At 43.5% G+C, this 27,179-nt stretch overlaps 1 protein-coding gene across 1 annotated transcript in view; it reads right to left on the bottom strand.

Moving 5' to 3' along the window:
- Nucleotides 1-1,254: 1,254 nt before the first annotated feature.
- The window catches only part of LOC147718132 (tyrosinase-like), a 42,287-nt gene continuing 16,362 nt past the window's right edge, over nt 1,255-27,179 (bottom strand). The window contains exon 4 of the mRNA XM_086919205.1: nt 1,255-1,465. Within this exon, the coding sequence (XP_086775331.1) occupies nt 1,255-1,465 (211 nt within the window). The remainder of the gene's footprint in view (nt 1,466-27,179) is intronic.

Raw genomic sequence — 27,179 nt, 5'->3', positions numbered from 1 at the left:
TCTCTATTGAATTTGAGAAATAAGCCTCTATTCCACATGCATGTTCTTTTTTCCCATGTACTATGCATTTTTAAATATAAGTGTTACATGGTGCACTAATACCTCGATTCTTGCTAAATTAATTTTTCAGATAGAACTAAAACATGGGATGTATTCAGAAGATACATAATTGGGATATGCTTTCCTGTTTATAAAGGATAGAAGACATTTGAAATAAGATTGGAATCTATATTGCTGTACAAAACGATTCTTTGTCAAACCACCAGAGGTTACAGAAGAGCAGTTCATAGAGTGCAGGGGATATGTGAAATGGGCATCATTTGTTTTCAAGTAATTGTAAATAAATATTCTAAATTCAAATCTTTCTTTTAGCACTGTATTTCAGTGTGAAATGCCTCCTTGCATGCATTTTGGACATAACAATGCATTATCTGTGGAAAAATAGATTGAAAAACCCAAGTACTGTACAAACAGGTGCCTGTATTCTGGTTTTCCATGTTCTTCTGTGCAATCAATTTTAGCATAATTATGCAATGTGTCACTATGTTGGGAATCTTTTACGGCATACGTGTAATATACATTTCCCAAACATATGCAAAGTACGTCGGCGTGATGTATATTTCATTGTCAGTTTATAATTCATTGTCATAGTGTTTCTATAGGTAATTGGCGCCCCTGAACTATCCACAAGCTAATGAGGCCAGTCACAGAATTGTCAGTTATGCAGAAAGGTGTGGCCAACAGAACAATGACAAATACATGCTCCCCAAACAATCCATCAATCTTCTTTCGTTTTTCTGTGCTTTATTTCTTTTTTCATTTCATTTCAAGGCTCAATCTCTTATTTGTGATGCTTCTCTTATGGTGATAATTCCATCCCAAATGATAGTTGAATTCAAATTGTGTCCATCAATTGTAAGTTAATCCTCCATAAGGGCTCTCCTGGTCATCTCTATATATTCACATATGCCTAGTCTCAAAGTTGTATACCCAACAATCTCTACGATCAAATCTAAAGCGGCTGTATATCTCAGCAGGACTGTTGGAGGCAAATGACTGGTCCAATGGTAGGAGGACATGGATTGGACAATACTGGAGAAGTCACTGCTACTCCTCAAGTTGTAGGTGTTGTCCTCGCCTCCTAACATTTTGGATAACATGCCCTGTGGTATTCAGACCAACCACTGTTTATTGTTTTAATGGTCCTATATCTTCCTTACACAGTGCACCTGGTTCTTTATATTTTTCACTGCCCTATGCTTTCACATTTATGTTGGAATAGTTACTAGAAGGATCATAATCAGAATATTTGTATCCAAAGATTGCTGCTTGATTCACATAGTCTTTAATCATTACTGGAGGTATGGAGGGCACTATGTAATCATTTTGGCCCTGCCCAAATATGTTGTTCTTCGGGTACATTTCACTGGTAGCGTTGTATTTCACGCACCACCGGTCGAATATTCTGCAAAAAGAGAAGAGGCAGTTGTTAATAGGACAATAAACATTTAATTATAAGAAGACATTGAGATGAAGGAGGGGAGTTCTGGGTTAATGACTCTGACTGGGGGCAATTCATCTCTTAGAACATGTGACATGCAGGTGGGGGAAAGTACATGTGGTAGAGGTGGATGTGATAATAGTCCAGATTCACCTGCTAGGATCCTGAGTTGAGCTCACAAAGGAACATGCTGTGGCGATGAATTGGAAATTAGGCTAGCTCTGGCTGTTAGAATTTTCCAAACATCAGGGAAAATGAATGTGGCAGGGAGAGAGTGGACATCCGGCTATCCACAGTTGTACAAATTGAGGGGCACATTTATCAAGGTTTTGTATCAACCTGTTGCCACCCAAAGATGACACAAAACATAAATGAGATTCATCAAGCCACGGCCAGAAACCACTCCCTTGTGTTACTCTGCGGCATTGAGGCGTACCAGGGAGGCTTATTATTGATTTTTTTTTTTTTTTTGAGTTATATATAGCGCTGACTAGACCCGAAGATATCAAAATGTTTTACATGGGGATCAGCGAGTTACAAGTTACAAAATTACATCAGTAGCCAAGTATAACATAAGAGATAAACAGTGAATATACGATAACATGGGTTATTAGTGCATAGCATAGCCAAGACACACATCAAATAGGGCTTGGAAAGTAGGGGGAATGGTAAACAGGGGTAAGGAATGAATACTTGGGTCAGAAAGATCGCCAAGAGGGAAAGTAATAACAAAAAAGTCCCAGTAAAAGACATGCAAACTGTTTGGGGACCAACAATCATACCATAAACACATCCACAAGGGAAAAGGGTCTAAGTGACCATTTAAAGACCAGGACCAGATTTAATCCTCAATTCAAATAATCTAAGTCTCCGTGACCTTTACATAAATTGATAATGATCACCACTATCAAAAAATTCTCCTTGTTAATCTTATGTCTTTAAGTACAATCCACTATGTATGTAATAAAACAAAATAAAGTGCAGTGCAGATGAAAAAGTGATTTTAAAAGGTGCGACGTCAAACAAATATGTCACTGTTCTTATAGAAATGGTCAACTAGTTTCAGCCTTGGGGGCCTATAGCCCAGGCTTTCTTCAGGACCTTAGTTAGATACTGCATGGATGTGAAATTTAAAAAGTGTAATTATTTAATTACCTCCATATAGGCAGAGTGATTTTCACATCTGGAAGACAAAAATTACACAAACACAATAGAGTAGTAAGCATACATAATTCCAATAAACTGATCTCTCTACTTCATACATTTACTCTTTCAATAAATATTTTTTTTTTACTGAAGGTGTATATGTATGTGTATACAAGTGACAGGTCTACTCACCTGTCCTATATGTGGTAGTGGCCTCACCTCACCCGGTAAACACACTCAGATGTAAGAGACCCCGCCCTGCAAAAAATAAAAATTACATTTTCTCAGGGGGATTACAGAACCATAACGTTTGGTATCCGTTACTCAACGCCGTTAATCATAAAACACTCTTTCGATCTCAGTGGGAAGGAGCACACCCAAAAATACCCCTCTACCTCAAGTTTCAATATGTACATATGATCCTATCATTTCTGGTATGGGTTCACTTTTGGAACCGTTATCAACTTTTGACAATTTTTTCCTAAGACCTCTTGTAAAACAAATGCCTACGTATATACAGGATACAATGGATGTGTTGCGCCTTTTGCCCACAATAGAATTTGACCCTGGGAGAGACCTTCTGGTTTGTTTCGACATAGAATCTCTATATACCTCCATCCCTCAAGATGCGACACTTGATACCATCTCCACCATTTTGAACGAAAGCACCCTGGACTCTATCACCCCGGTTCATTTTATTATAACACTAGCCAGGCTGGCCATGAAGGAAAACTTCTTTAAATTTGAGGAATCCATATATCTCCAGATCTTTGGAACTATTATGGGGAGCGTGTTTGCGCCGAGCTTGGCAAACTTGTACGTTCATAATTTCTAACAGGAATTTATTCTAACCATCGATCACCCCTTCCATCAGTCGATTAGGCTATGGAAGAGGTATATCGACGATATCCTAGCAATTTGGCGTGGGGATGTAGAATCTGTTACACAGTTCGAGACGTGGCTCAACACTCGCAATGAATTCTTGAGATTTACTGTGGAAGCAAACAAAGAAAGGCTAGAATTTTTAGACCTATCAATTTATGTGACAGCAACAGGACTGGAAAGTGAATTGTTCCGTAAACGAATGGCATGTAACTCACTTTTACGTTATGACAGTCAACATCCTAAGTCATTGCGTGACAATTTGCCATACAGAAAATTCTTACGCCTTAGGCGGAATTGCTGCACAGTGGCGAAGTACCAACTACATGCAGATGGTCTTGCGAAACAACTAAACAAAAAGAAATATCCGCGAAAACTCATCAAGAAGGCTTGTAAATGCGCAAGAAACAACCACAGAGAAGCTCCTTCAGAACCCAAAATTGTCAAACCACCATTTGGACATTTGACCTTTGTAACCACATTCAATACCCTTACAAATGGCATTCAAAAAATGCATACGGAAAAACTGGTGCTTTCTTAATACAAGTAAGGAAAGATCCCAATGCCATTATTCACTTTGAAGAGAGGTCAGAGCTTGCGGGACTGTCTAATACATACACGCCTGAGACAACAGGAATCTAGAGCAGTCGGTAGCCTTTGGAATCTTCCAGCTGTCCAAGGGTACTTTCAATGTGGATCTTGTGTGATGTGTCCTCATACCACGCAGTCCAAAACAGTAGACATTGGAACATCGCGACTCTGGCTTCAGACTTCTTTCACACATTGCAACAGCGACAACCTTGTGTACTTGATAAAATGTGCTTGTGGATACCATTATGTGGGTATGACTACTCTCAGGGGTAAAACACGAATGCTGGAACATAAAGGCACCTTTCGGTGCAAGAAGTCGAACACAAAATTAACGAGACACTTTGTCGAATTCAACCATTCACCTGATGATTTTTTCTGGACAATGCTAGAGAAACCACACATACCATCACATGTCAGTGATAAAGTGAAATATTTGTTCATGAGAGAGCAAAAATGGGTGTTCAGACTGGGAAGTGACACCTGAGGCCTTAATGTTGCAATCCCGTGGACTCTGCTGTGGTACAAAGATAGTGACACTAGAGTCCTTAATGATGCAATCCCGTGGACTTTGCTGTGATACAAAGAAGCTTTGAATTCTCATTCCGCAAAAGTGCATGGATAGTGGTTTGCACATACTAACTTGAAGTTCTTTTATGTTCCTCAACAAAAGATCTGCATAAGGACAGTTATTTTATTCTAATGAAACATTCACCGTTACAACTATACATGTCATAAGCATAGTGATTATATGCCAACTGTGAATCGCACCAATGTGCAGATGGTAGAAACTGAATATACCTACTCTCCATCTGAGGTTGTCAATGGAAGCTGAGACATCATATTTTCAAAATGTTAGCCTGTTTAGCCAATGATGTGTGCCCTTCTAGCAATATAGGTATCTACAAATTGAGCCAGAATACACAATATGATAAAACACTGGGGTGCTGAATATAAGCAAATGGTGTGCACATCGATGTGTAAGTAAGTGACAGTAGTGATTAACAAGAGTGAGAATGGCTCACAGATTTATAGATGAACTAGCTCATCAGAAAAATCAGTGCAGCTTACTAAATGTTTTGAATTAGTAGCTTAGTTATGTTGTACAAATAATCTCGCCACTGGAGGCCTCTAGGTGAGGTCTCCTGTTTTGAAAAATACACACACCATCAACTAGCATTTAGTTAGAGGACACATCGTAACATGAGAAATGTATGGAACTACAAGTCCATTATGGATGATGTCATACTGTAGTTCTTTGCACAGAAATGTATCAACATGAGACTATAGAGAGAGTAATATTTTGTCAAAGACACCCCGCATATAGTTTTACATGAGTGTACCTTTTTTATAAACTAAGTACACATAAAAATGATCACTATTTGCTCACCGTAGGTAGTGATCTATGTCAGAGCCATATGCCAGTTACAGGACATCTACACAGCGCTAGCGAGAGAACTACCTAATCGTCTCATATGACATCAGTTTGTTGTTCTCTCGAATTGGAACCAGGATTGGGCGACACTCACTGGCGGGAAATATTGACGTCAACTTCGGCATCTCTGCACTTCCTATACACTGAGGTGCAGCCTGAGATACCGACGGAGAGGTGAGGGGCTTTGTTTTACAATTATTTGGGATGTTTGGGACGTTTCTTAAATGCTGGCATTAGCACACGCTGCCAGACATCAGGTGATAATGAAGAATGATTGTAGATAGCGGGAGGAACAATGAGTGCCGCTAAGCGCTAAGGGCCTTATTTATGAAGGCTTTGCGCCACCGGTGCATCACTTTTTCCCATTTTAAAAGTGACGCACCAGCGGCGCAAGGCCTTCATAAATAAGGCCCTAAGAATTAAATGTATGACTTTGGCAGCGAACCTACTCAAGGAGGAGGGGTCCGTCCATAAATAAATAAAAACAGACAAACAAACAACGTTTAGAATCTAGTTAACACCACGTAAAGTTGCCTATAGGATACACGTGTCAGTAGGCATGTAGTATGCCTTTAATGAAAGTACTATGCGGGCTATTTATTAACCAAAAGCCTTAAGAATCATTAGCGCTAGCACACATATCACGCAGATCGGGATTTACCATTGATACTGTGGGGCATGGATCATGTGTACATATTGAAACTTGAGGTGGAGGGGTAGTTTTGGTGTGCTCCTTCCCACTGAGATCAAAAGAGTGTTTTATGATAAACGACGTTGAGTAACGGATGTGTTGTATCTTATATCTTCCTGCTGCTCAGCTAGAATGCATGAGATGTGGAATGTTGGATGAATGGAATGTTAGTTGTTTGTGAATGTCAGTTGGGGAGGGCTGAGCAGCAGGACAGCTGCTCCTGATGGTGTTATGTTGATATCTTAACATCTTATCTTAATAAAGTAACTTATATCATCTTTCTTGAAGAATCCATCTTCTTATTGATTACATCATTTGGCGACGAGGATGGGATTCGAACCCACACGTGCAACTCTTAAGAACATTTCTGAAATGGTGAAGAGAGTTCCTAGTTGATGGAAGTGTTACTGGACTGAAACAGAAAATTAAAGAAAAGGAAATCTGGAGGTGAGCTTAAATGTTGTCTGGCACAAGAGGAAAACCCCCATCAGTGACCTTGTCATCGGTCGCCCTAATACCCAGGTGTGCCAGAACAATTTAAAATAAGCCAAATTTTTAATTATTTGAAGTTCAGGGGCAAGGATCAGACGAGCTAAGGTGGAGAGTGGTGGAGTATTAACTGTAGCTCTGCTGTTTATGTTTGGGGGCTAAAATCGGGACTCAGAGTGAAGTGTGAACAATTTCCTGCCACCTGTTGCTCTGCTGTTTATGTTCGGGGGGCTAAAATCGGGCCTCAGAGTGAAGTGCAAACAATTTCCTGCCACCTGTTGCTCTTCTGTTTATGTTCGGGGGCTAAAATCGGGCCTCATTGTGAAGTGCGAACTATTTCTTGCCATCGTTTTGACAGATGTTTATGAGTAATGATCAAGCCATGTAGTGAAGTGAAATAATCCAAGCGTGAAACCTCTTGCAGTGTTTGCAAATGTTTAACAGCGCTTGATCTGGATGGGCTTGTTGTTCGGAGGCAAAAAAAAAAAAAAATCGAGCCTCGGATGATGGTGCTTTGGGATGAATTATGCTTTTGGGACACTTATGCTGCTCATGTTTGTAATGGAAATGAAAAGCTATCTGCAATATTGACATTGGAAAAAGTGATGGTTACCGTTTCCCTTTTAAAATCTGCACTAGCCATGTTTTCTTTCTCAGCGAACATTAGCGTCATCTTCTGTGACGAGTTGCACCTGGCAGAGTGCTTTGGCCCTTGTGCGTACCGTGAACCACCCGACATTACGGTGTTGTGCGTGCCTCCATTTTGATGATGGGAAAACAAGGATTTTCACATCACAGCTAAAGGATTACATCGTAATGAAAACATGTTGTCAAGGGTGCATTCGGATGGTTGGTTACGAGAACCAGGTACTGTTATGCATATGTTGAAAATTGAAAGTTATACAATAAAAGAAAATAGAATGGCTTGCTGCATGGAAGAAAACTATTTTGAAGAGTTTGTCCTTATCCAAGCCGTTCTTTGAGCACAGTGGTTATGTGAGTCACAATATGGGAAACTAGTTTCTGAGCCGAACAGTAACAGGATTTGCTTGAAGATTTCAAGAATTGAAGCGGGTCAGCATAATCAGACGAATCTGTTGAAAATCAGAGGTAGCAGAATGAAGACGATGGTTCCTGTATACCATGTTGAGGGGCAATGTCCGGAGACAATATATGCTATTAAAGCATGAAGACGGTGACATTGAGACAATGTCGGCAACATAGGTCCCGGAACTTGGGCACAACAGACTGTAGCATCTATATGTGTTGGTTTTTTTTCTAGAGTGGGGTCAAGTTGTCAGTCCACTCTTGTTTGTGTCAGCTTTGGTATGACTGCAGTGTAGTCAACCAGGATAGTTTGGTAGCATGTGCTTTTGTCACCAAGACCTGTCTCACAAAAAATGTGTGTGGGTTGTGCCAAGAAGTTAGGCAACTCATTAGCTTGTGTTTGAGGGGGTTATGTGTATGTGGTCACCCCTTGTTAGTGTTGTTTGATTGTAGGTGTTTAGGTCACCCAGAGCTGTTCCGATACAAATGTTGTGTGTGAGTTGTGTCAAGTTGTTAGGTAACTCATTAGTTTATGTGTGTGAGGGCTATGTTGTATGTGGTCACCCTGTATATGGAATGACTATGCTGTATATGGTCAGTCTTTATTAGGTATTGCGTGGTGTTTGATACCCGGCGCATGAATGAGTTATGTGAGTGCTTGTTCTTGGTCTATGGTGTGCACGTTGTTTCCCGGCGCTTGAATGAGTTATGTGAGTGCTGGTTCCTGGTTTGAGGTGTGCACGTTGTTTGACGGCGCTTGAATGAGTTATGTGAGTGCTGGTTCCTGGTATGAGGGGTGCACGTCGTTTCCCAGTGCATGAATGAGTTATGTGAGTGCTTGTTCTTGGTCTGGGTGTGCACGTAGTTTCCCAGCGCATGAATGAGTTATGTGAGTGCTTGTTCTTGGTCTGAAGGGTGCATGTCGTTTCCCAGTGTATGAATGAGTTATGTGTATGCGTGTTCTTGGTCTGGGGTGTGCATGTTACTTCCTGTCTTACATATATGGTGTTAAGGTTTGTTTCTGTGTGTCTTTCCTGTTGTACTGGTCTGGCCAACTAGTATGATTTGTGGCATATGGATGTAGGATGTAGGATTGTTATTGATTTCAGGAAGTGATGTGATGCCTGTCAGACTGTAGTGTGCGTGTGCCAGTATGGGAAGTGACATGATGTGTCTTCTTGTGTCTGTTTGATGATCGTGTCATTGGTTATGATGCCAAGTATGAGGGTATATATTGTTTATAGATTATTGCGAAGTATGAGGGTATCTATTGTTTATTGATTATATTGCACACTTTATTTTTCTTGTTCTGTGTTTAGATTTTATTGAATCTACTGACCGATTTTACTTGACATGTTGTTAATGTTTTATTTGATTCGTTTAAATTCCCCAATGAAGGGAGATATGTTGTATCTAATATCTTCCTGCTGCTCAGCTAGAATGCATGTGATGTGGAATGTTGGATGAATGGAATGTTAGTGGTTTGTGAATGTCAGTTGGGTGAGGGCTGAGCAGCAGGACAGCTGCTCCTGATGGGGTTATCTTGATATATATAACATCTTATCTTAATAAAGTAACTTATATAATCTATCTTGAAGAATCCCTCTTCTTATTGATTACATCAGGATGCCAAACGTTATGGTTCTGTAATCCACCTTAGAAAATGTAATTTTTATTTTGTGTAGGGTGGGGTCTCATACACCTGAGTGTTTACCGGGTGAGGTGAGGCAACTACTACTATATATAGGACAGGTGAGTAGACCTGTCACTTGTATACACTTACATATACACCTTCAGTAAAAAAAAATGTTTTGAAAGAGTAAATGTATGAAGTAGAGAGATCAGTTTATTGGAATTATGTATGCTTAATACTCTGTTGTGTTCGTGTAATTTTTGTCTTCCAGATGTAAAAATCACTCTGCCTATATGGTGGTAATTAAATAATTACACTTTTTAAATTTCACATACATGCCGTAGCTAACTAAGGTCCTGAAGAAAGCCTGGGCTATAGGCCCCTAGGGCTGAGACTAGTTGACCATTTTTTTAAGAACAGCGACATATTTGTTTTTGACGTTAGGAGTTAGGAGTTTGGGAAAGATATTAGAATAACGTTTTTTTCTTCCATATCCTTTATAAACCACTTTTTCATCTGCACTGCACTTTCTTTTGTTCCATCACATACATAGTGAATTATTTGTCCTTAAAGACATCATATTACCAAGGAGAATTGGTGATAGTATAGGATGAGAGGGAAGTAGAAGACCAAAGGGGGGGGTGACGAGGAAAAGAACAGACAGAAGAAGGAGCAGTCCAGCAACAATGAGGATAGGTCGAAACCGCCAAGATGGAGGACCCAGGCCATGGGAAGAGACAGCATCTACCTAAAATGGCGGAATACACAAATATCCAACACAAAAACCACAAGGCAGCAGACTCAAAGACTTCACTCGGGTTCGGATGGGGAAGCAGCCACATGACCACAGAGGGTGGAGGGCAGGAAACCACAGATCACAAATCGGGTCATCGACATACATACACCCGGGGTTCCAGGGTCATCAGCATCGCCATTCAGAATGCCGCAAAGACCGGGGAAAGTCAGATTCGGGTGCTAGGCAACATCTCCGGAGCGGTGGAGGCAGCAGTGGGACCAGGAGGGTGTGCCTCTCCAAAACTCAAGGAGCAAAATAATCACGGGGCAGTACTCATCACCGCTGAACACCTGCCAGAAGAAGCAAGACTCATACATCTCCATCATCACTAGGGAGGTGGTGCAAGAGGACAGGTAACCGCAGCAAAACCCGGAAGGTAGGGGACTGCCAGAAGGGGAGATCCCCAGCTGATACCCTCCCCAGGCACCCAGGCATCCAAGCATACCCCACCGGTTATCGGCTGCTGAAATGGCTCCGCGGCTAGTAGATCCTATGCAACTGAGTGTTCCCATGCATTTTCCCATGGATTCTGACACAATACCAGATTTACCAGCATTGGTAGACTCAGAAACGCATCAGCATTGTATACTTCTCCACCAGATATGCATTGAGGAGAAATATCTTTATTTCTCTTTGTTTTTTCCTCATTCTGCAGCACACTCAGATAGAATAAAATGCCTCTGAGGATTGAAAAAAATCCTGCCTTAGATGCAGGTGCCACTGAAATGACACAGGGGTGCCTGCATTGGTGCTAGGAAGGCAAAAGTGCTAGTGCTAGGAACGGAAAGGATAGCACCGTATAATGGTAAATACAGCCCATTCCTGCACTTTCTCTCATATGCAGCACAGCAATCCACATTGCTCTACAAAAGGGAAAGAGCAGTAATGTGCTGTATTTACCATTATATGGCACCCTTCAGTCGGTTCCGGGTGATGGCGTACCTTTAACTGCCTACTGCCATTGCACGTACCATTGCGTCATGGTGCAAGGTGCCTGTGTTTTGTAACCAGGATTTTTTTGTATGCAGGAAGGGTATAGCCGGAGGCAGAATGGCTATACACAGTAGGGTTATAAGACTTTTAGAACATTCCACCCACTAAGACAAACATTGGAGCTCTCAACATTTCAATGTTCTAATGGCCAGTATATGGCAGGCTAGACAGCTCTTAAACATAAAACATTCTACCTTATATGGTCAGAATTTCCTAATGCAAACATAGCTACTGCTGTGATGGATTTATGACATTACAACGCATGCTTTTACCATGCATGCGGTTACAACGCCAGTTTTACAACGCAAACCTTTACAACGCATAGTGCTTTGGGGTGATGGATAGTGAATAGTTTAATTTACTATTCCAACTCCAGTCCCCGTGGACACTAGGGAAGGTGAAATTAAATCTATTCCCTATCCTAGAGCGCCCCCCAGCGCAATGCGTTGTAATGGTTTTCGTTGTAAAACCTGCGTTGTAATAGCAATGCGTTGTAAAAGTTTTGTTGTAAAGGATGTTTCCCGCTGTGAGGGTTCAACAGATAACAGCGGTGCGCTGGGCGACAGCTGTTAGTTGTTGAACCTTCTCAACAATAGCTGTGAAATTAAACTAAAGCCAGCCCCCTTGGCTCTCCCTAGGCTTGAATAAACTGACTTGATTGTTCAGCTAATACAAGGAGACCCAGGAGCTGAGCAGAATGTCCACCTTAATCATTCAATCAGGGTTCTCAAGGTGCTGGGCTCCACTATTGTGAGAAAGTGCCCTCATTCTACATGGAGCCCCACTTAGTGCTGTATTGCTGATGTACTTTGACTGAGTGTGACCTGGGCTCCTGCTGATCAGGTACTCCACAGCAGTTTTCTGTTATGCCCTTTGGTTTAAAGAATGCCCCTGTCACCTTCCAGAGGTTGATAAACCAACTCCTTGCTCAATTGGAAGGTTTTAAATGCCCTGCAAAATGCAGGCCTAACTATCAAGGCATTCAAATGCCAGATAAGACAGGGCACTGTGGTGTACTTGGGCCACCTTGTTAGTAGAGGCCAGATACAACTCTTACAGCCCAAGAATGATGCCATCCTGCAACTCATCTTTTCTTTAAACTCTCCCTCTGCTATTCCCAATTTCCAGGCAGTCATGTCCCATATCCTTCAGTGGATGTGTCAGAACCAGCTTAAACTGAACCCAGGAAAGACGGAGCTCCTCCTCCCTGGTAGGAGCGCTGCCCACTGGGGTCCACATTACTGGCCGGCAGAGCTTGGCCCTCCTCCTATCCCAGTGGCCTCGGTGAAAAGCCTCGGGGTCACCATTGACGCTGGGCTATCTCTCGGGGCCCAGGTGGGGACGGTGGTCTCCTCCTGCATGTTCCAGCTGCGCAGGATTAGGAAGGTGGCTTACCTCCTCACCCCCGATGCTCTGTTGCAAGTCATCATGGCCCTCGTCCTCTCCCGCCTGGATCTTTCGAATTCCATCTATCATGGTTTGCCTAAATGTTCCATCTATAGGCTGCAAATCATTCAAAACCAGGCGGCGAGATTGGCCCTCGGGATACCAAAATGGCAGTCTGCCAAACCCCTTCTCATCAAATTGCACTGGCTTCCTGTCAGCCTAAGGGCAGCCTTCCAGCTTGGCTGCCTTATTTTCAAGTCTCTTTCTGGTTCCTGCCCCGCTTTCCTGAAATCCCTCATCCGGCCCTCCTGTCCTTCACGCAACCTCAGATCATCACACTTACACCTCTTGGTTGTCCCCTCCATTAAACTCTGTAGATCTGGTGGTCGGAGATTCGCCTACCTTGGCCCCAAATTTTGGAACTCCCTTCCTCCCCCAGTCAGGATTTCTCACACTCTCATCCAATTCCGTAAATCACTAAAAACCTGGCTTTTCCCACAATCTAGCTAAAGTCCCTCTGTTCCTTTCAGCATCCTATCAGCGCCAGGAAACTCACGGTGACAGTGTGCTTTATAAGCACCCCTTAACATAACATAACATAACATCCAGTACTGGGCAGCTCCAACACCCAAACCCAAGTCAGGGCATTACTTGGCATGACTGGGTTGTAGTGGAGGGTTTTGAAGGGATATGTGTCCATTGTGGCTCCCCTCACATAACTGACCTCCAAGAAGATTCCCATCAAGGTAAACTTGACAGTTAGTTGTCAAAGGGCTGTTGACCACCTGAAAGAGGCTATGTGCTCAGCACCAATTCAGACTATGCCAAGCAGTTCCTTGTGCAGACTGATGCCTCTGAGCTAAGGATAGGAGCGGTCCTATCCCGGACAAATGCTGAAGGCCAAGATCAGCGTTGAAATACCATTGAGAGGGGGGGCTTTTTTGTGGTTTGGTCCCTGAAGAAGCTGGGACCATACTTGTTTGACACTCACTTCCTAGTTCAAACAGATCACAGACCTGGCAGATGACTAATGCAAATGTAAGGTGGAAATCCTATACTGTTGAGGTGGTCCATCTCTCTACAGGGAATGGACTTTGTAGTGGATCAAAGACCTGGGATTGCCCATGCCAATGCAGATGGACACTCTAGGTAAAGGTTAGTGTGCTCCTTTTCGTTTGGGGTCGGAGGGGTTGTGTGAGAAAGTGCTTTCTATCTGTATGCTTTGACTTTGAGTGCCCTGCTTTGTGAACTTTCCCAGGCCACTTGTTGCTCTCAGCAACTGGTCCCACTGGTTCTGACCTTCACTTTGGGTGGGAGAACAGGTGGGAAAAAGAAGTGAGGAAGAGAAGTTTGCCCAACTCTGCCAACTCCACCACTCAGGTGGGAGAGCCGAGGTGAAGGACAACTCTCATTCCATGCTATATTGAAGATGGGGGTCCCAGCCAACCAGGGACAGGCTCATGCCCCCTTCCACGGGAGGGTGGCATAATAGGGTGTGCACCTACCCCAGGGAAGGGATCTATTGGTCTCTGCCTTTTTCCTACCTGTAACACCCCTTCAGCTAGTATTTAGGGGCACCCCTGAACCTTGCTTCCTCAGATAAGAACCTTCAAGAAGAAGAGTAAGAAGAAGGACTGAACAGCCGTGCATCAGCTAACAAGATGAAGATGCCCACTGACTTGGCCCAAGCCCTATGGGCCTGTCTCCCCCTCAAACCTGCTCCTGCAAAATCCCAGTGTGTTCTTCTACCAGCACCCTTGATACCCCAGAGGACCTGACTACCTTCAACTACAAAGACTCTGTCTCCTGTGTACACCGGATTTGTTTATCTGCAACCTCTGACTCCAGCCGGACTACGCGGATCCGCCCCACTCTGCACCCACCGTCCACGGCCCGAGTGAGTGGGAAAACACCACAACAAGGTCACCCCGGCAATCCTGACCCAGGATCCAGAAACCCCTGGCCTGCATCAAGCCTTGAGCTGATGCCTGCAGCCTAAATCTAGAAGGTCAGCAAGCTGCTAAGAAGATCTGACCCCCAAAAAGCAACCCTGAACCCGACGCCCCACAGCCTTGTGTGCCCAAGGCAACAGTGCCTAGCCAACCCCTAACTCACAAACTTACCTCTCGAAGTGGTGGTTGCACCCAGCAGACGTTCATCCCTGAACCTGCAGTGTCTTTGAAAAACCAGAGGTTCCCCATTGACACAAATGGCTCTCAATGTCAAAACAGCACCCTGCACCCAGCCTCACTACTGCTGCTGAGGGTATACCTTTGATGCTACTTTGTTTCCCTATTTGCCCTGAGCTAAAGTCCAGGAGCTCCCACAACCCAGTAGCCTGCTTGACAGCAGCCACCAACCATAGGCCCCCTATTCCCCTTTGGAGAACATTGAGCCTCAACACTCTGCACCCGGCCACCCTAGTGCCTCTGAGGGTGTAACGAGAGTGCATCCCTGGCCATGGGGGAACCCTTGTTCTAACCTCAGAAGTTCAACTCCAGAGACCGTTCACTTACCTGGTAGCTGTTAACTTAATTTCTCTCCGTAGGAAGCTATTGACTGTTTTCTCTAAAAAATGTTTGGAGTTGATTTGTATGGAAACCTGAAAAATAACGATTGTTTTTATTTACCTTTACTCATGGAAATCTCCCAGTGTGATACCTAGTCGTATCACACTGAGTAGAAAAAGTAATCTAAAAAGTAATCTCAAAAGTAATGTACAAGTAACTTACCCGCAATTCTTATTGTAAAATCGATACAAAGTATATATACAGTATTGCATTACCGGTAATTCAAACTGTAACCATTTCAAAGTACATTTACAACTGTATTTAAAACCGTATATTTACTGCAAAGTATTTATAAACTTACCTGTGCCAGGCTTGCTTGGTTCAGGAAAATAAAATAACTAAAAAATATTTATATATACAGAACCAATTGGTCTGAAGTTCAGTCTTTGAGTGTGTAAAATCATTTGCTGATTGAGTGGGTAAAACAAATTCTTAACACTGTCCTCTAATACTGGCCTGTTGGTATCCACCATGGCCAAAACAGAATTTCTCAGCATCGCTGGACAAGAGACTGCTGGTGTCACACTAAGAAGAATCAGCCACTCGTTTGACATTGTCAATGGGGATGTACCTGTTTTCCTTGCGACCAGGAAGTGGAGGTAAAATTACTGTCCTTGTACCCTGCATGCCAAGCACAGGAACAGGTGCAAGATAAGAGGGGCCAAAATCCTTCTTGTTCTCCCCCTTCTCACGGACCAGGTCACCCACTCGGGGTAGCCAGCCAACTATCAGAATCTGAAGCTCAGCATCAGTTGTGGAGGGCAAGTGTTCCTTTGCAAGACTGTCAAAAGTCTTTTGTAGGTTCTGTAATACAGCAGAATGATCATCTATGTCAAAGGGTGCGGCAGACACCACCAGGTCTAGATCCTCAAGGTCCGGAACAAATATTTTGATGCCAAAGAGCATTTTGTATGGGGTCCACCCACCCAGATTATAAAGTGCACGTTGAATGCTATAGAGATGGGCCAGCCAGTTCCTGCCAGTACCTAAAACCCTAGTTGTCAAGGATTTCTTCAAGTCATGGTTCATTTGCCCCGCAATGCCATTATCCTCAGGTCTTTATGAAGATGGAAATTTTACTTGGACCCTCAATGAACCCATGGGATACTTGTACGCCTTGGAGGTGAATGCTGGACCCTTGTCCGAATGAAACGTACCACATGCACAAATTTCTACAAAGACACACAAATCCCTTATGACAGTTTGGGCATCAGCACTTTGTTGTGGCCAGTGCCAAATAAAGCGTGTGCATGAATCCACTGCAACTAAGATGTACTTATAAGCAGAATCTGAGGAGAAAGGACCGCAATGATCTAAATAAACACAGCCAAGTGGTTCTTTAGATATGTACAACTGTGTCTGGGGCGGGCGCACAGCAGTTGAAGGTTTTATCTGCTGGCAAATGTCGCAATGATTGACATAATCATGTGTTTGTTTGTAAGATAGAAACAGTCGATGAAACACCAGCATTAGTCAAGGCCATGTCCTTGTGAGCAGCTGTTAACAAGAAGAGCCTACGGTCCCTGTTGAGAATCAATCTCTCACCAATGTTTTTAATTTTCACATAGGGAACTTTATCAGGACCTAAATAATAAGACTATTTGGAAGGGAAACCTCTAGGGTAATTACTTCCCTTCCCTGTTGCAGCAATGGCTGCCAAGATGTCACCATCAATCATACTTTTGGAACGTGTAACTGCTGCTACTACATATGTCGCTACTGCTGTCTTTGCTGCCGTGTCTGCAAGACTGTTACCAACAGCATGTACCCCTGCGTGTTGATGATCAAGAGTATGAATTATAAACACGAATGGCAGCCACTCAAACCCATAGCATTTTGTGTTTGATTGTGCTACCTTTGGAACCAAAAGAATGAATTGTCATTGTAAGACTGAACACAGTTAGAGTTCTCACACAAGTGTCAGCATACTCCAGTGCAAACACCAGAGCACTTAGCCCTGCCAACTAGGCGGTACAGTACCCTAATGTCTGTGTATGCACGACCTCAGACTTGAACTCTCGATTCACCATGGTGCCAACCACTATTGTGCAGGCTGCTGAATAAGCATGCTTTGATTTTGTCGCCTGTTGCACTTTTCCATCTTTGTAAATGATACAATGGAAATCCTCCAGCAGGCGCATGGTCAGAGGAGCTAGATGAGTGAATTCATAATGCAAGTTCTCCTGAGTTTACAAAGAGGAATCAAAAATGAATGTGGCATACGGAGATGTCAAGGATGTGGCCCTTTGTATCCACCGAGGATGCAGAGCTTTTGAATTTGGTACACTGGCTTTGCCTCCAAGGCAGGATATGTGTAACAACGGATATGCGTTTCCCTGTGACAGGCACGTTCCTTCAGAATCGCCATCTGCACTGCTGTCAAAGATTTTTCCACAGAGGAAAATTGCATTTCAACTGAAGTTTACAAATGTGATTTGTATGCACTGGGGACTGTATCACAAGTTAGTAAGAACTTCTAGAAGATCAGCCTGTAAAAATAACAATATGGCTGAACGTTTAGGCAGCCAGCAAGATCTGGTGAAAGTAGGTCGTATCAAAGCAAAAAGTTGGTTGATACGCTGGGCGTAATCGGAAATGTAAGTACGCCAGAAGTTCAAAAAACCCAGCAAAGATTGTAGTTTTTTCAGCATCATAGGACCGCGCAACTGTGCGCATTTCTCCATGAAGTGAGGTGCTAAACCTCGACCTTCATTGTTGAGCTCATAGCCCAGGAACAAAACTGTGTACTCTACAATATGTGATTTTGCAAAGTTACATTTGTAACCGAAATCCGCAAACATACAAATGATGCGGTCAACACGACACAGATGCAGCCATAATAGATCGTCTGAGAGATAAATATACATCTACATACGAGCATGCATCAGGGTCGAGTCCCTCTAAAAGAGAGACAATACGGGCGGCAAAGACTCCGGGACTGTTTTTATAGCCAAAAGCTAATCTTGTGAACTATTTTTGTTTGCTGCCACAGTTGAACGCCGTCCATTGACTACCAAGAGAGGACAGGTTATGGCTGAATATACCAATGGAAATGTCAAGTGTGGTCTTAAACAGCTTAAGCACAATAGTATCAACAAGGGCTGCACTGTGAGCATTTTGTACCACGAAGGTCGACAATGAGAGTTCAAGTTTCGGTAATCCAATACCAAATGGTACGAACCATCAGGCTTGGTCACAGTTAAAAGAGTATTATTTCTCAGTGACACACATGTTTCAATTACACCTTGATATTCCAATTTTTCAAGGATTTCTGCAACGGGAGCTTTTCCTTCATGTTGCATGGGATATTGGGGTTGAGGCTGTGGCATAGGCCATAATAGAATCTCATCTTTGGGAGAAAGCTTATTCCATCCACATTGAGTACAGTAGAAAGCAGGCGCAAGCACCTTAGCCCACTCTTCTGCAAAATCCAGCACCTGCTCCTTCAGGACAGTATGAGCGAAACTAGGGAGGATTACCTCTTTGCATCTCGGAGCGTCAGAACGAAGGGAGGGGGCTAGTCTGCCTCTGCTAACAATATGTCATAGGTAGAGATTAGATTTTCACAAAAAAAAACTTTTATTTTATGTTGTATGTTACCTTCAATTAACCTCTTCACTGCTAGGCCTTTCCCCCCCGAGCTAAGCCTTTTTTGAGCTATCTTGGGTAATGCTCGCTTAGTCCCCTGTAAATTTTTGACCACATAAGTTATCAATGCCAAATTTGTGTCCTTTTCTTCCAACATCATGCAGATTCCAAAGGTACACAGGGTTTGTGGATTCCCCTGGAGGGGTCCCAGAAATTAGGCAAAATACAGCAAAATGTTGTTTTTTTGGGGGAAAAATGGGAACAACGGTATGCAAATGAAAGCGTCTGGGTTTTTCCCTGCAAAAGTTATCAAAAAGGGGTTTGAGGGGGTTAAATTACCATGTCCCTAGCTTTTAGGGAGTGACAGACTTTTGTCAGAAACCAACGTTTTTTACACAAATTTGGCATTTTTCTCAGACTTACCCTATTTTTGCTAATTTTTGTGCTTTCAACCTCCTTCCATGTATTGGTAGAAGTGGGTATGAAATCAATAATGGATCCGGGGAAGCTATACATTTTAGAAAAGTATACAACATTTTGAATTCAGCAAGGGGTCATTTGTGTAGATCAATCAAGGTTTCTTTATAGAAACTAACAGTTAAATGTAGGAAACATTGAAAAGCAGTTGAAAAAACAGCCTTTTGTGGCAACGTTTTCACCTGGAACTGCTCCTAATTATGACAGCTCTTTTAAAGCAATATATTGTTACATCCACAGGACCTTCCTGGGTGATATATAAGACTTGTAGGTTCACCAAGAACCCGACAAACCCAAATTAAAAAACAGAGCAGCAATTTGCAATTGCTTCTTAATATGTACTGGGTATATAGCAATTATTGTGGGGAAATGTATACATGGAAAATCGGTATGAAAGACACCTATATATTTCAGAAATGGGAACAAATTATAGAGTTTAGAAACAGTACGTTTTGCACATTTTCGAAATTGGGACTCCCCCTGCAAAACCAGGTGGTTTGGGGATAGGCAATGTTGATGCCGCATGTCACGGGTACTTGGGCCTCCCACACAAGTGAGGCACCATTTTTCACATGAGACCTGGGGGAATTCCGGGTGGTAGGAAGTTTGTGTGAGCCCGATGATGCCACACTTTTTCACACAAAAATGTGTGAGAAATGTGATTTTTTAGGTAACATTGTGGTTTGCAAGGGATTCTGGGTAAGGAAACGCTGGGGGATCCATGCAACCCATGCCTCCCTGGAAGCCCCCGGGTGGCTAGTTTACAGAAATGTATGGGTTTGGTAGGATTCTCTAGATGTAGCCGAGCACGGGGCCAAAAACCCAGGTGATCCCCTTGCAAAACCAGGTGTTTTGGAGATAGGCAATTTTGATGTTACCTCACCATGTTTTAGGCCCTTGCCTGTCGCTGGTACTCAGGCCTCCCACACAAGTGAGGCACCATTTTTATTGGGAGACGTGGGGGAATGATGGGTGGAAGGACCTTTGTGTGAACCTGGTGATGTCACACTTTACCACACAAAAATGTGTGAAAAGGGTGATTTAGTCAGGTAAAATTGAGGTTTGCAAGGGATTCTGAGTAAGGAAACACTATGGGAGCCATGCAAGCCATACCTCCCTGGAAGCCCCCGGGTGTCTAGTTTTTAAACATGTGTCAGTTTGGTAGGTTTCCCTAGATGACCGCCAAGCATGGGGCCAAAGACCCAGGTGTCCCCCCTTGCAAAACCAGGTGGTTTGGAGGTAGGCAGATTTGATGTCACCTCACTACTTTGTGGGCCCTTGACTGTCGCGGGTACTTGGGCCTCCCACACAAGTGAGGCACCATTTTTATTGGTAGACCTTGGGAAACGCTGGGTGGTAGGACATTTTTGTGAGCCCGGTGATTCCACACTTTCCCACACATAAATGTGTGAGAAAAGTGATTTTGTCAGGTAAAATATAGGTTTGCAAGGGATTCTGAGTACGTAAACGCTGGGGTATCCATGCAAGCCATACCTCCCTGGAAGCCTCTGGGAGTGTAGTTTTCAGAAATGTATGGGTTTGATGGGTTTCCCTAGATGGCCACCAAGCACGGGACCAAAAACGCAGGTGACCCCCCCCTTGCAAAACCAGATGGTTTGGTGGTAGGCAACTTTGATGTCGCCTCACTTCGTTTTAGACCCTTGCCTGTCGCAGGTACTTGTGCCTCCCACACAAGTGAGGTACTATTTGTATTGGGAGACCTGGGGGAACGCTGGGTGGTAGGAAATTTGTGTGAGCTCGGTGATGCCACACTTTCCCACACATAAATGTGTGAGAAAATAATTTTGACAGGTAAAATTGATGTTTTGCAAGGGATTTTTGGTAAGGAAATGCTTGGGGATCCATAAAAGCCATACCTCCTTGAAAGCCCCCGGGTGTTTAGTTTTCAAAAATTTGTGGGTTTGGTAGGTTTCCCTAGATGAGTGCTGAGCACAGGGCCAAAAACCCATGTGACCCCGTTGCAAAACAAGATCGTTTTGACATGATTAGTTGTTTAGTTCTGCACACTATTGCAAGGAAAATGTGACAGATATTTTGAGGTTTGCAGGACATTGTGGATAAAATATATTGTTGGAATTCACCAGAGAGACATCACCATGCACTCCCATGGGTTTAGGACAATATCTACACTTGATAGGTTATTCTTACATGGAATGTACACCTTGGCAGAGAGACTAAAAAGACAAAGATTCCTGCACAGCCATCTATTCCTCAAACACACACACACATACTGGTTGGATTTGGCATGAGGGCGAGTGATGGTTCAGTCTATAAAATATTATTAAGAAGAGATTTTACAAAATTAAAATGCAGTGTCAATTAAATGGACCTAAAACCGAACCAGTGATTCGCAGCTTGTGAGCTGTAAAACCACTGCAAGGCACCAACCGCTTTATAGGCCATTCACACACCTTTCATACGTGATACACACAAGACCATTCACACCACCAGGCACGAAACCAACACATCCTAAAATTCATAAAAAGGGACAAGGTACACCCTGCTTCAGAAAGACAATTAATCCTCAAACACACACACTGGTTGGATTTGACACGAGGGTTTGATGATGGTTCAGTATATACAATTGTATTAGCAAATGATTTCACAAAAATGAAATGCACTGTTAATATTTGAAAGGATCGAGAAACTGAACCATTGACTCACAGCTCGAGAGCTGTAAAGCCACGACAAGGCACAAACATATTTATAGGCCATTCATACACCTTTCCTACGCGTGACACATACAAAATATTCACACCGCCAGCCGCTGGCCCATCACATTACAACACTCCCACCAGCACACAGTGCCATTCAAGGGCCCATCACTTTCACACGCCCACATTCCTGACACAGCAACTACACACACTGATGGATTGCATGGAGTGGCGCTCAGCTAGCAGTGTATATAATGACCAGCAGCAAGTCACTACTCACACACCATGGGCAGACTGCCAGTCCATGAACACCGCCAGCCAAGCATAAGTCCACGCACACAGCCAGCCAAGCGCCAGTCTACGCACACCGCCAGCCAAGTGTCAGTCCACGCACACGGCCTGCCTAGCGCCCGTACAAACACACTGCCAGCCAAGAGACAGTACAAACCCATTGCCAGCCAAGCGCCAGTACAAACACACCACCAGCCAATTGCCAGTCCACGCACACTGCCAGCCAAGCAGCAGACCACGCACACCACCAGTCAAGCGCCAATCCAAACACACCGCCAGCCAAGCGCCAGATGACGCACACCGCCAGACAAGCACCACTCCACACATACTGCCATCACATTTAGGAATGTTTTTATATAGATAAGAAAACAAAAACAAATTGCAAATAGATACAAATCTGCAAAACACAAAAACTGAAACTAAATACACTATACAAATGCCAACCTTGAAACTGAAGAAAAAATATGAAAAAAAAGAAAATTCTTTTGCGTGTGGCACATTCTAAATGGAGCAGGCACACACAGCCCAGGGTTAGAAAGACACTCGGTGGCAGTACATATGAGTCTCCTTACATATACCTCTTCGTCAACAGACTCTACATCTCCTTCTGGGAAAGTCTTTTGAGGTTGTGGGAGGAATGTGATCTGGAAAGTGGCGATCTTTCAATCTAGCAACAACCTCCACCACTCCAACTCTAGGAACACTTGCCTGTTACACTGAAACAAGACTGCAGATTATAGACTCCTGAAACTTAACAAAAGTCATCTTTGACTCAGCACAAAAATTCTGGAACACAACAAAAGCATTAAAGGTTGCCAAGTGGAAAAGATGGATAGCCAACTTCTTGTACGTAATGTAAGCCTTACGAAGATCAGCGTAAGGTTCCCACCTCTGATCTCCACTGTCAACACCACCCATGTGCCTATTATAGTTTAAAATGCACACAGGTTTGGCGCATTAGCACCCTGACCCCATACAGTCACAAGTACAGTGCTTAATCATGGATGGTAGTCAGCATGTAGACATCGCTCCTGTCTGATAACTTCACAGCTAGAAGCTCCTCACAACACAACACACTGCACTGTCCCTGCACAAGCTTTTGACAAACAGGTTCTTTTGGGAAACCCTTACGGTTACAGCAGATTGTGCCACAAGCAACAGCGTCAACTTTGGCCAATTCCCTGAACAACTGCACACTAGTGTAGACGTTATCTACATATAAATGGTGGCCTTTGTTAAAAAATCCTCTACCAAGTTCCCACACAACAAGGGGGGTTAATCCTGGATTTCTTACCGGTGTACCCTTGAAATTAGAGACATATCCAGCCCCACTGTCACACAGCATATACAGCTTAATTCCATAGCAAGCTCTCTTACAAGGAATGCATTGCCTAAAAACCAAGCGGCCATTGACCAACACCAAAGACTCATACACTGCAATTTCTTTCCCTGGAGCATAGATCTCAGAAAATCGATCAACAAAGTTATCAAATACGGTCACAATCAGGGTGATCTTGTGGCAAAGCTAAACCATTACCGACAAAATGCATCATACGAAGCAGAAGCAAATACCTATCACGACTCATGACTGCCAGAAATATAGCAGTTGCCATCTAAAGATTAGTAAATCAATATGAAGCCATTGATGGCTTCCTAAGCAAGCCCATCAAAAAGTTAAACCCAAGAACTTCTTCATCTCTTCAAGATTTGTGGGAGTCCACCGGCTAGCTCTAGAGTGGGGCTTAAGGCTGGCACCGTTGTCCCTCCAAAACGTGTTTGCATTCAAATTAGTTTGCTCAACAATCTATGCCAAAAACACATCATCCATAAACAACTGAAAAAAATATATCGGCAAAAAGTTTTCAGTATTCACCCTTCACCCTGGAACAGCAGTAAAGTCTGGCAACGCCGGCTGCACCATGCCTGGGGCAACCCAGAGGTCAGCATTTTCAACTGGAAGCCTTCCAGACACAGGCTGCAGTCCATCTGCCTCTTGTCTCTCTATACCAACGGGAAGTCTTGCAGCCCCAGGTTGCAGCCCAGATGCCTCTTTTCTCAATATACCAACGGGAAGTCTTGCAGCCCCAGGCTGCAGTCCAGATGCCTCTTTCTGCACTATTGGCACATCAATGTCCTCCTCTAACACAGGCACTTCATCCGTACCAAGAGTAGCTTCATCTGCACTGACAGTATCTTCATCATCAGATGATGCCATGTGGAGAGAAAACTCACTGCCTTATTCTTCCCCTCCCACCTCTGCCTCAGAATCAAAGTCAGTCTGTGGACCATGGAAGAATCAAAAATCATTCCAACAACATGCTGAGCAGTAATTATGTGGCTAGCCATTATCCTTATTAAGAAATGAGACTGCACAAACAAGTCAACAACCAACACTGTGCAAAGTAAGTAAAACATTGTGTGCCTTTATCACAGAGATCTAAACACTCAAAAACTATATGATTTACTCACAAGGGACATATACACTCACCAGCACCTACTCTGCAAAGACACAGCAAAAATCAACAATTTCCCACTAGAAAGAAGAAAAAAAAACAATTACTCTATAGAAAACAAAATACACAAAAAGCATTAATGCAAAAAATTGTAGGCACTCTAAAAACAGAAGCCAAACATACTGGTATTATTACACACTTTGAAAAAACACATTTACATTGTACAAAAAAAGTCTCTTACCAAACACATACAACTACACAAACAATAGAACCACCAGTACCGAAACTGCAAACTGCAACAGTCTAAAGAGCAAAAGCCTTGAACTAGAACAAAAAGGGGGAAATACAATATTACAATTCACAAGAAATAAAAACAATACACATTATAACAGGATATGTCACTACACAAATCAGGGCAGAAAGGCCAAATAAATGGGCTGAATACACATAAACAAATATATGTCCCCTGGAAGCAACCAATTAATTTATTTTTAAATCCTATCGCTCTAGTGGTCTTTTCTGCACCCCCACCCCCAGGGCCAGAAATGCCCAAAAATAAAGGTGATCAGTCCTCGGGGGGGGCAGAAAAGTCTTGTGAATTAATTAGGCCCAAAAGGAAGTGACCCTTCCCCAAGGGGTCGCTTCCATTTAAAATGTGAAACATTCCCTGGTGTCTAGTGGGGTTTTCTGTTCTCCACTGGGGGCAGAAAGGCCAATTAAACATACTGAACTGCCACCAGGGGGGCAGAATATAATTAAAAAAAAATATGGCCCCTGGAAGCGACCCTAGCCCAAGGGGCCGCTTCCAATTTAAAAAAGGCAACCAATTAATTTATTTTTAAATCCCTGGCTCTATTGGGCTTTTCTGCCCCCCCGGGGGCAGAAACGCCCAACAAATCAGGCTATCTGTCCCTATGGTGGCATAATATAATTTTGAAATAAATTTGGCCCATGGAAACGACCCTTGCCCAAGGGGTCGCTTCCATTAAAAAAAATTATAAACCCTGGTGTCTAGTGGGGTGTTCTGCCCCGGGGCATAATGGCCAAATTAAAAACAACGATCTGCCCCAGAGGGGGTAGAATATACTATACAATTTTAGGGGCCATGGAAGCGACCCATGCCCAAGGGGTCACTTTCGATTTTTCCACAAAACAAATCCCTGACTCTAGTGGGCTTTTCTGAATGGGACCAGAATTCTCCAAAAAACAGCCGATCTGTCCCTTGGGGGGGCCGAAAAGTCTGATATAAATGTTGGCCCCTACGAAGCGACACTTGCCCAAGGGGTCACTTTCTTTTGATACAACAATACATCCCTGGTGTCTATTTGGGGCATTCCTTGTGCACAATCGCGACACTGTGAGCGATTGTGCACCAGGAATGCCCTGCATAGGGACATCAGGGGAGAGGAAACACTGTTTCCTTGCCCCCACTTCCTCAAGACAATAAGAAATGGCCCCCATGCCCCACCTGAGGCCCAAACCTACCTCTCCACCCTAAACACTCTGGAAACAAATGGTTTCCAGAGCGCCCAACGCTTCCTGATGACGTCGGTGAGCGTTTTGTGCGCTGATATCATGGGGAAGAGTGGGGGGTTCCGGGGTGGCCGCTGCCATCCCTGTTTGTGGAGGCACGATCGATGTCCCAGGAGGGGACCGCCAGCTCTCCCCTCAGGTCCCGTGCTCATGATGGAGCGGTTTCATCATCAGCACAGCCCAACCAATGCTCATGATCTAACCGCTCCATCATGAGCATTGAAGAGGTTAAAAGGAATATTTCTTAGTGCCTGTCAGGGGGAGCCACTTTAGTGCATTTGTCAGTTGCTGTCGCCTTTAGATATGGACGCAATGCTTCCCGACCTACTGTAATTTCCACTGCACTGTCTAGCAGCATCAGCGCACATGTCAGGTTCTGAAGCTGTGTTCTCACTATCCATGGAATACCTCGGTGTTAAAGTGGCAACTTTCTTCTTTTGAAACTGGGATTGTTGATGTGGAAAGACGCCCTGCTTGCCTTTACGTTCCGTGCTGCTCACAGCTATGTTGGGCATCACGGCCTCTACCGCGGTCCCATCCACCCTTTGCAGAGACCAATGTATCTTGTAAAGAGCGAGGAGACCGTTGATCAGGAACCTGAAATCGATTAGCTGACTTAATATTAGTGCGGTCGAACAAATCATATGTGCGCTCAGTAGACACAGGTATTAGTGATGCAGGAGGTAACACCTGTTTCTGTTGCTGTTTCCCCTGTATTTTATTATTCCAATTATTTTTGGGAAAATTAAGGTGATCATCTTTAGAAGACTTCACCGTCTGCCTTTGCAGTTGAGCTGTTATCAAGCAAAAGGCTTAACACTTAAACTATTGAGGCCAATGCTCTCATAAGCCTCCGCAATGGTTTTCGGTAACTGCCAGGGCTTATCGGCATCAGGGACATCGTGTAAAGCATTTGACACCTAAAAGCTAACCGCATCCCCTTTGACATTAGCAAGGATGAGATCGGAAACTATGTCAAACACTCCAATGAGTCTCATTCCCAAT

The sequence above is a fragment of the Lissotriton vulgaris genome, chromosome 4_2 (assembly GCF_964263255.1).
Source record: "Lissotriton vulgaris chromosome 4_2, aLisVul1.2, whole genome shotgun sequence".
Taxonomy (NCBI): domain Eukaryota; kingdom Metazoa; phylum Chordata; class Amphibia; order Caudata; family Salamandridae; genus Lissotriton; species Lissotriton vulgaris.
Note: the sequence above shows the minus strand (reverse complement) of the source record. Positions and strands in the feature narration are given on the sequence as shown.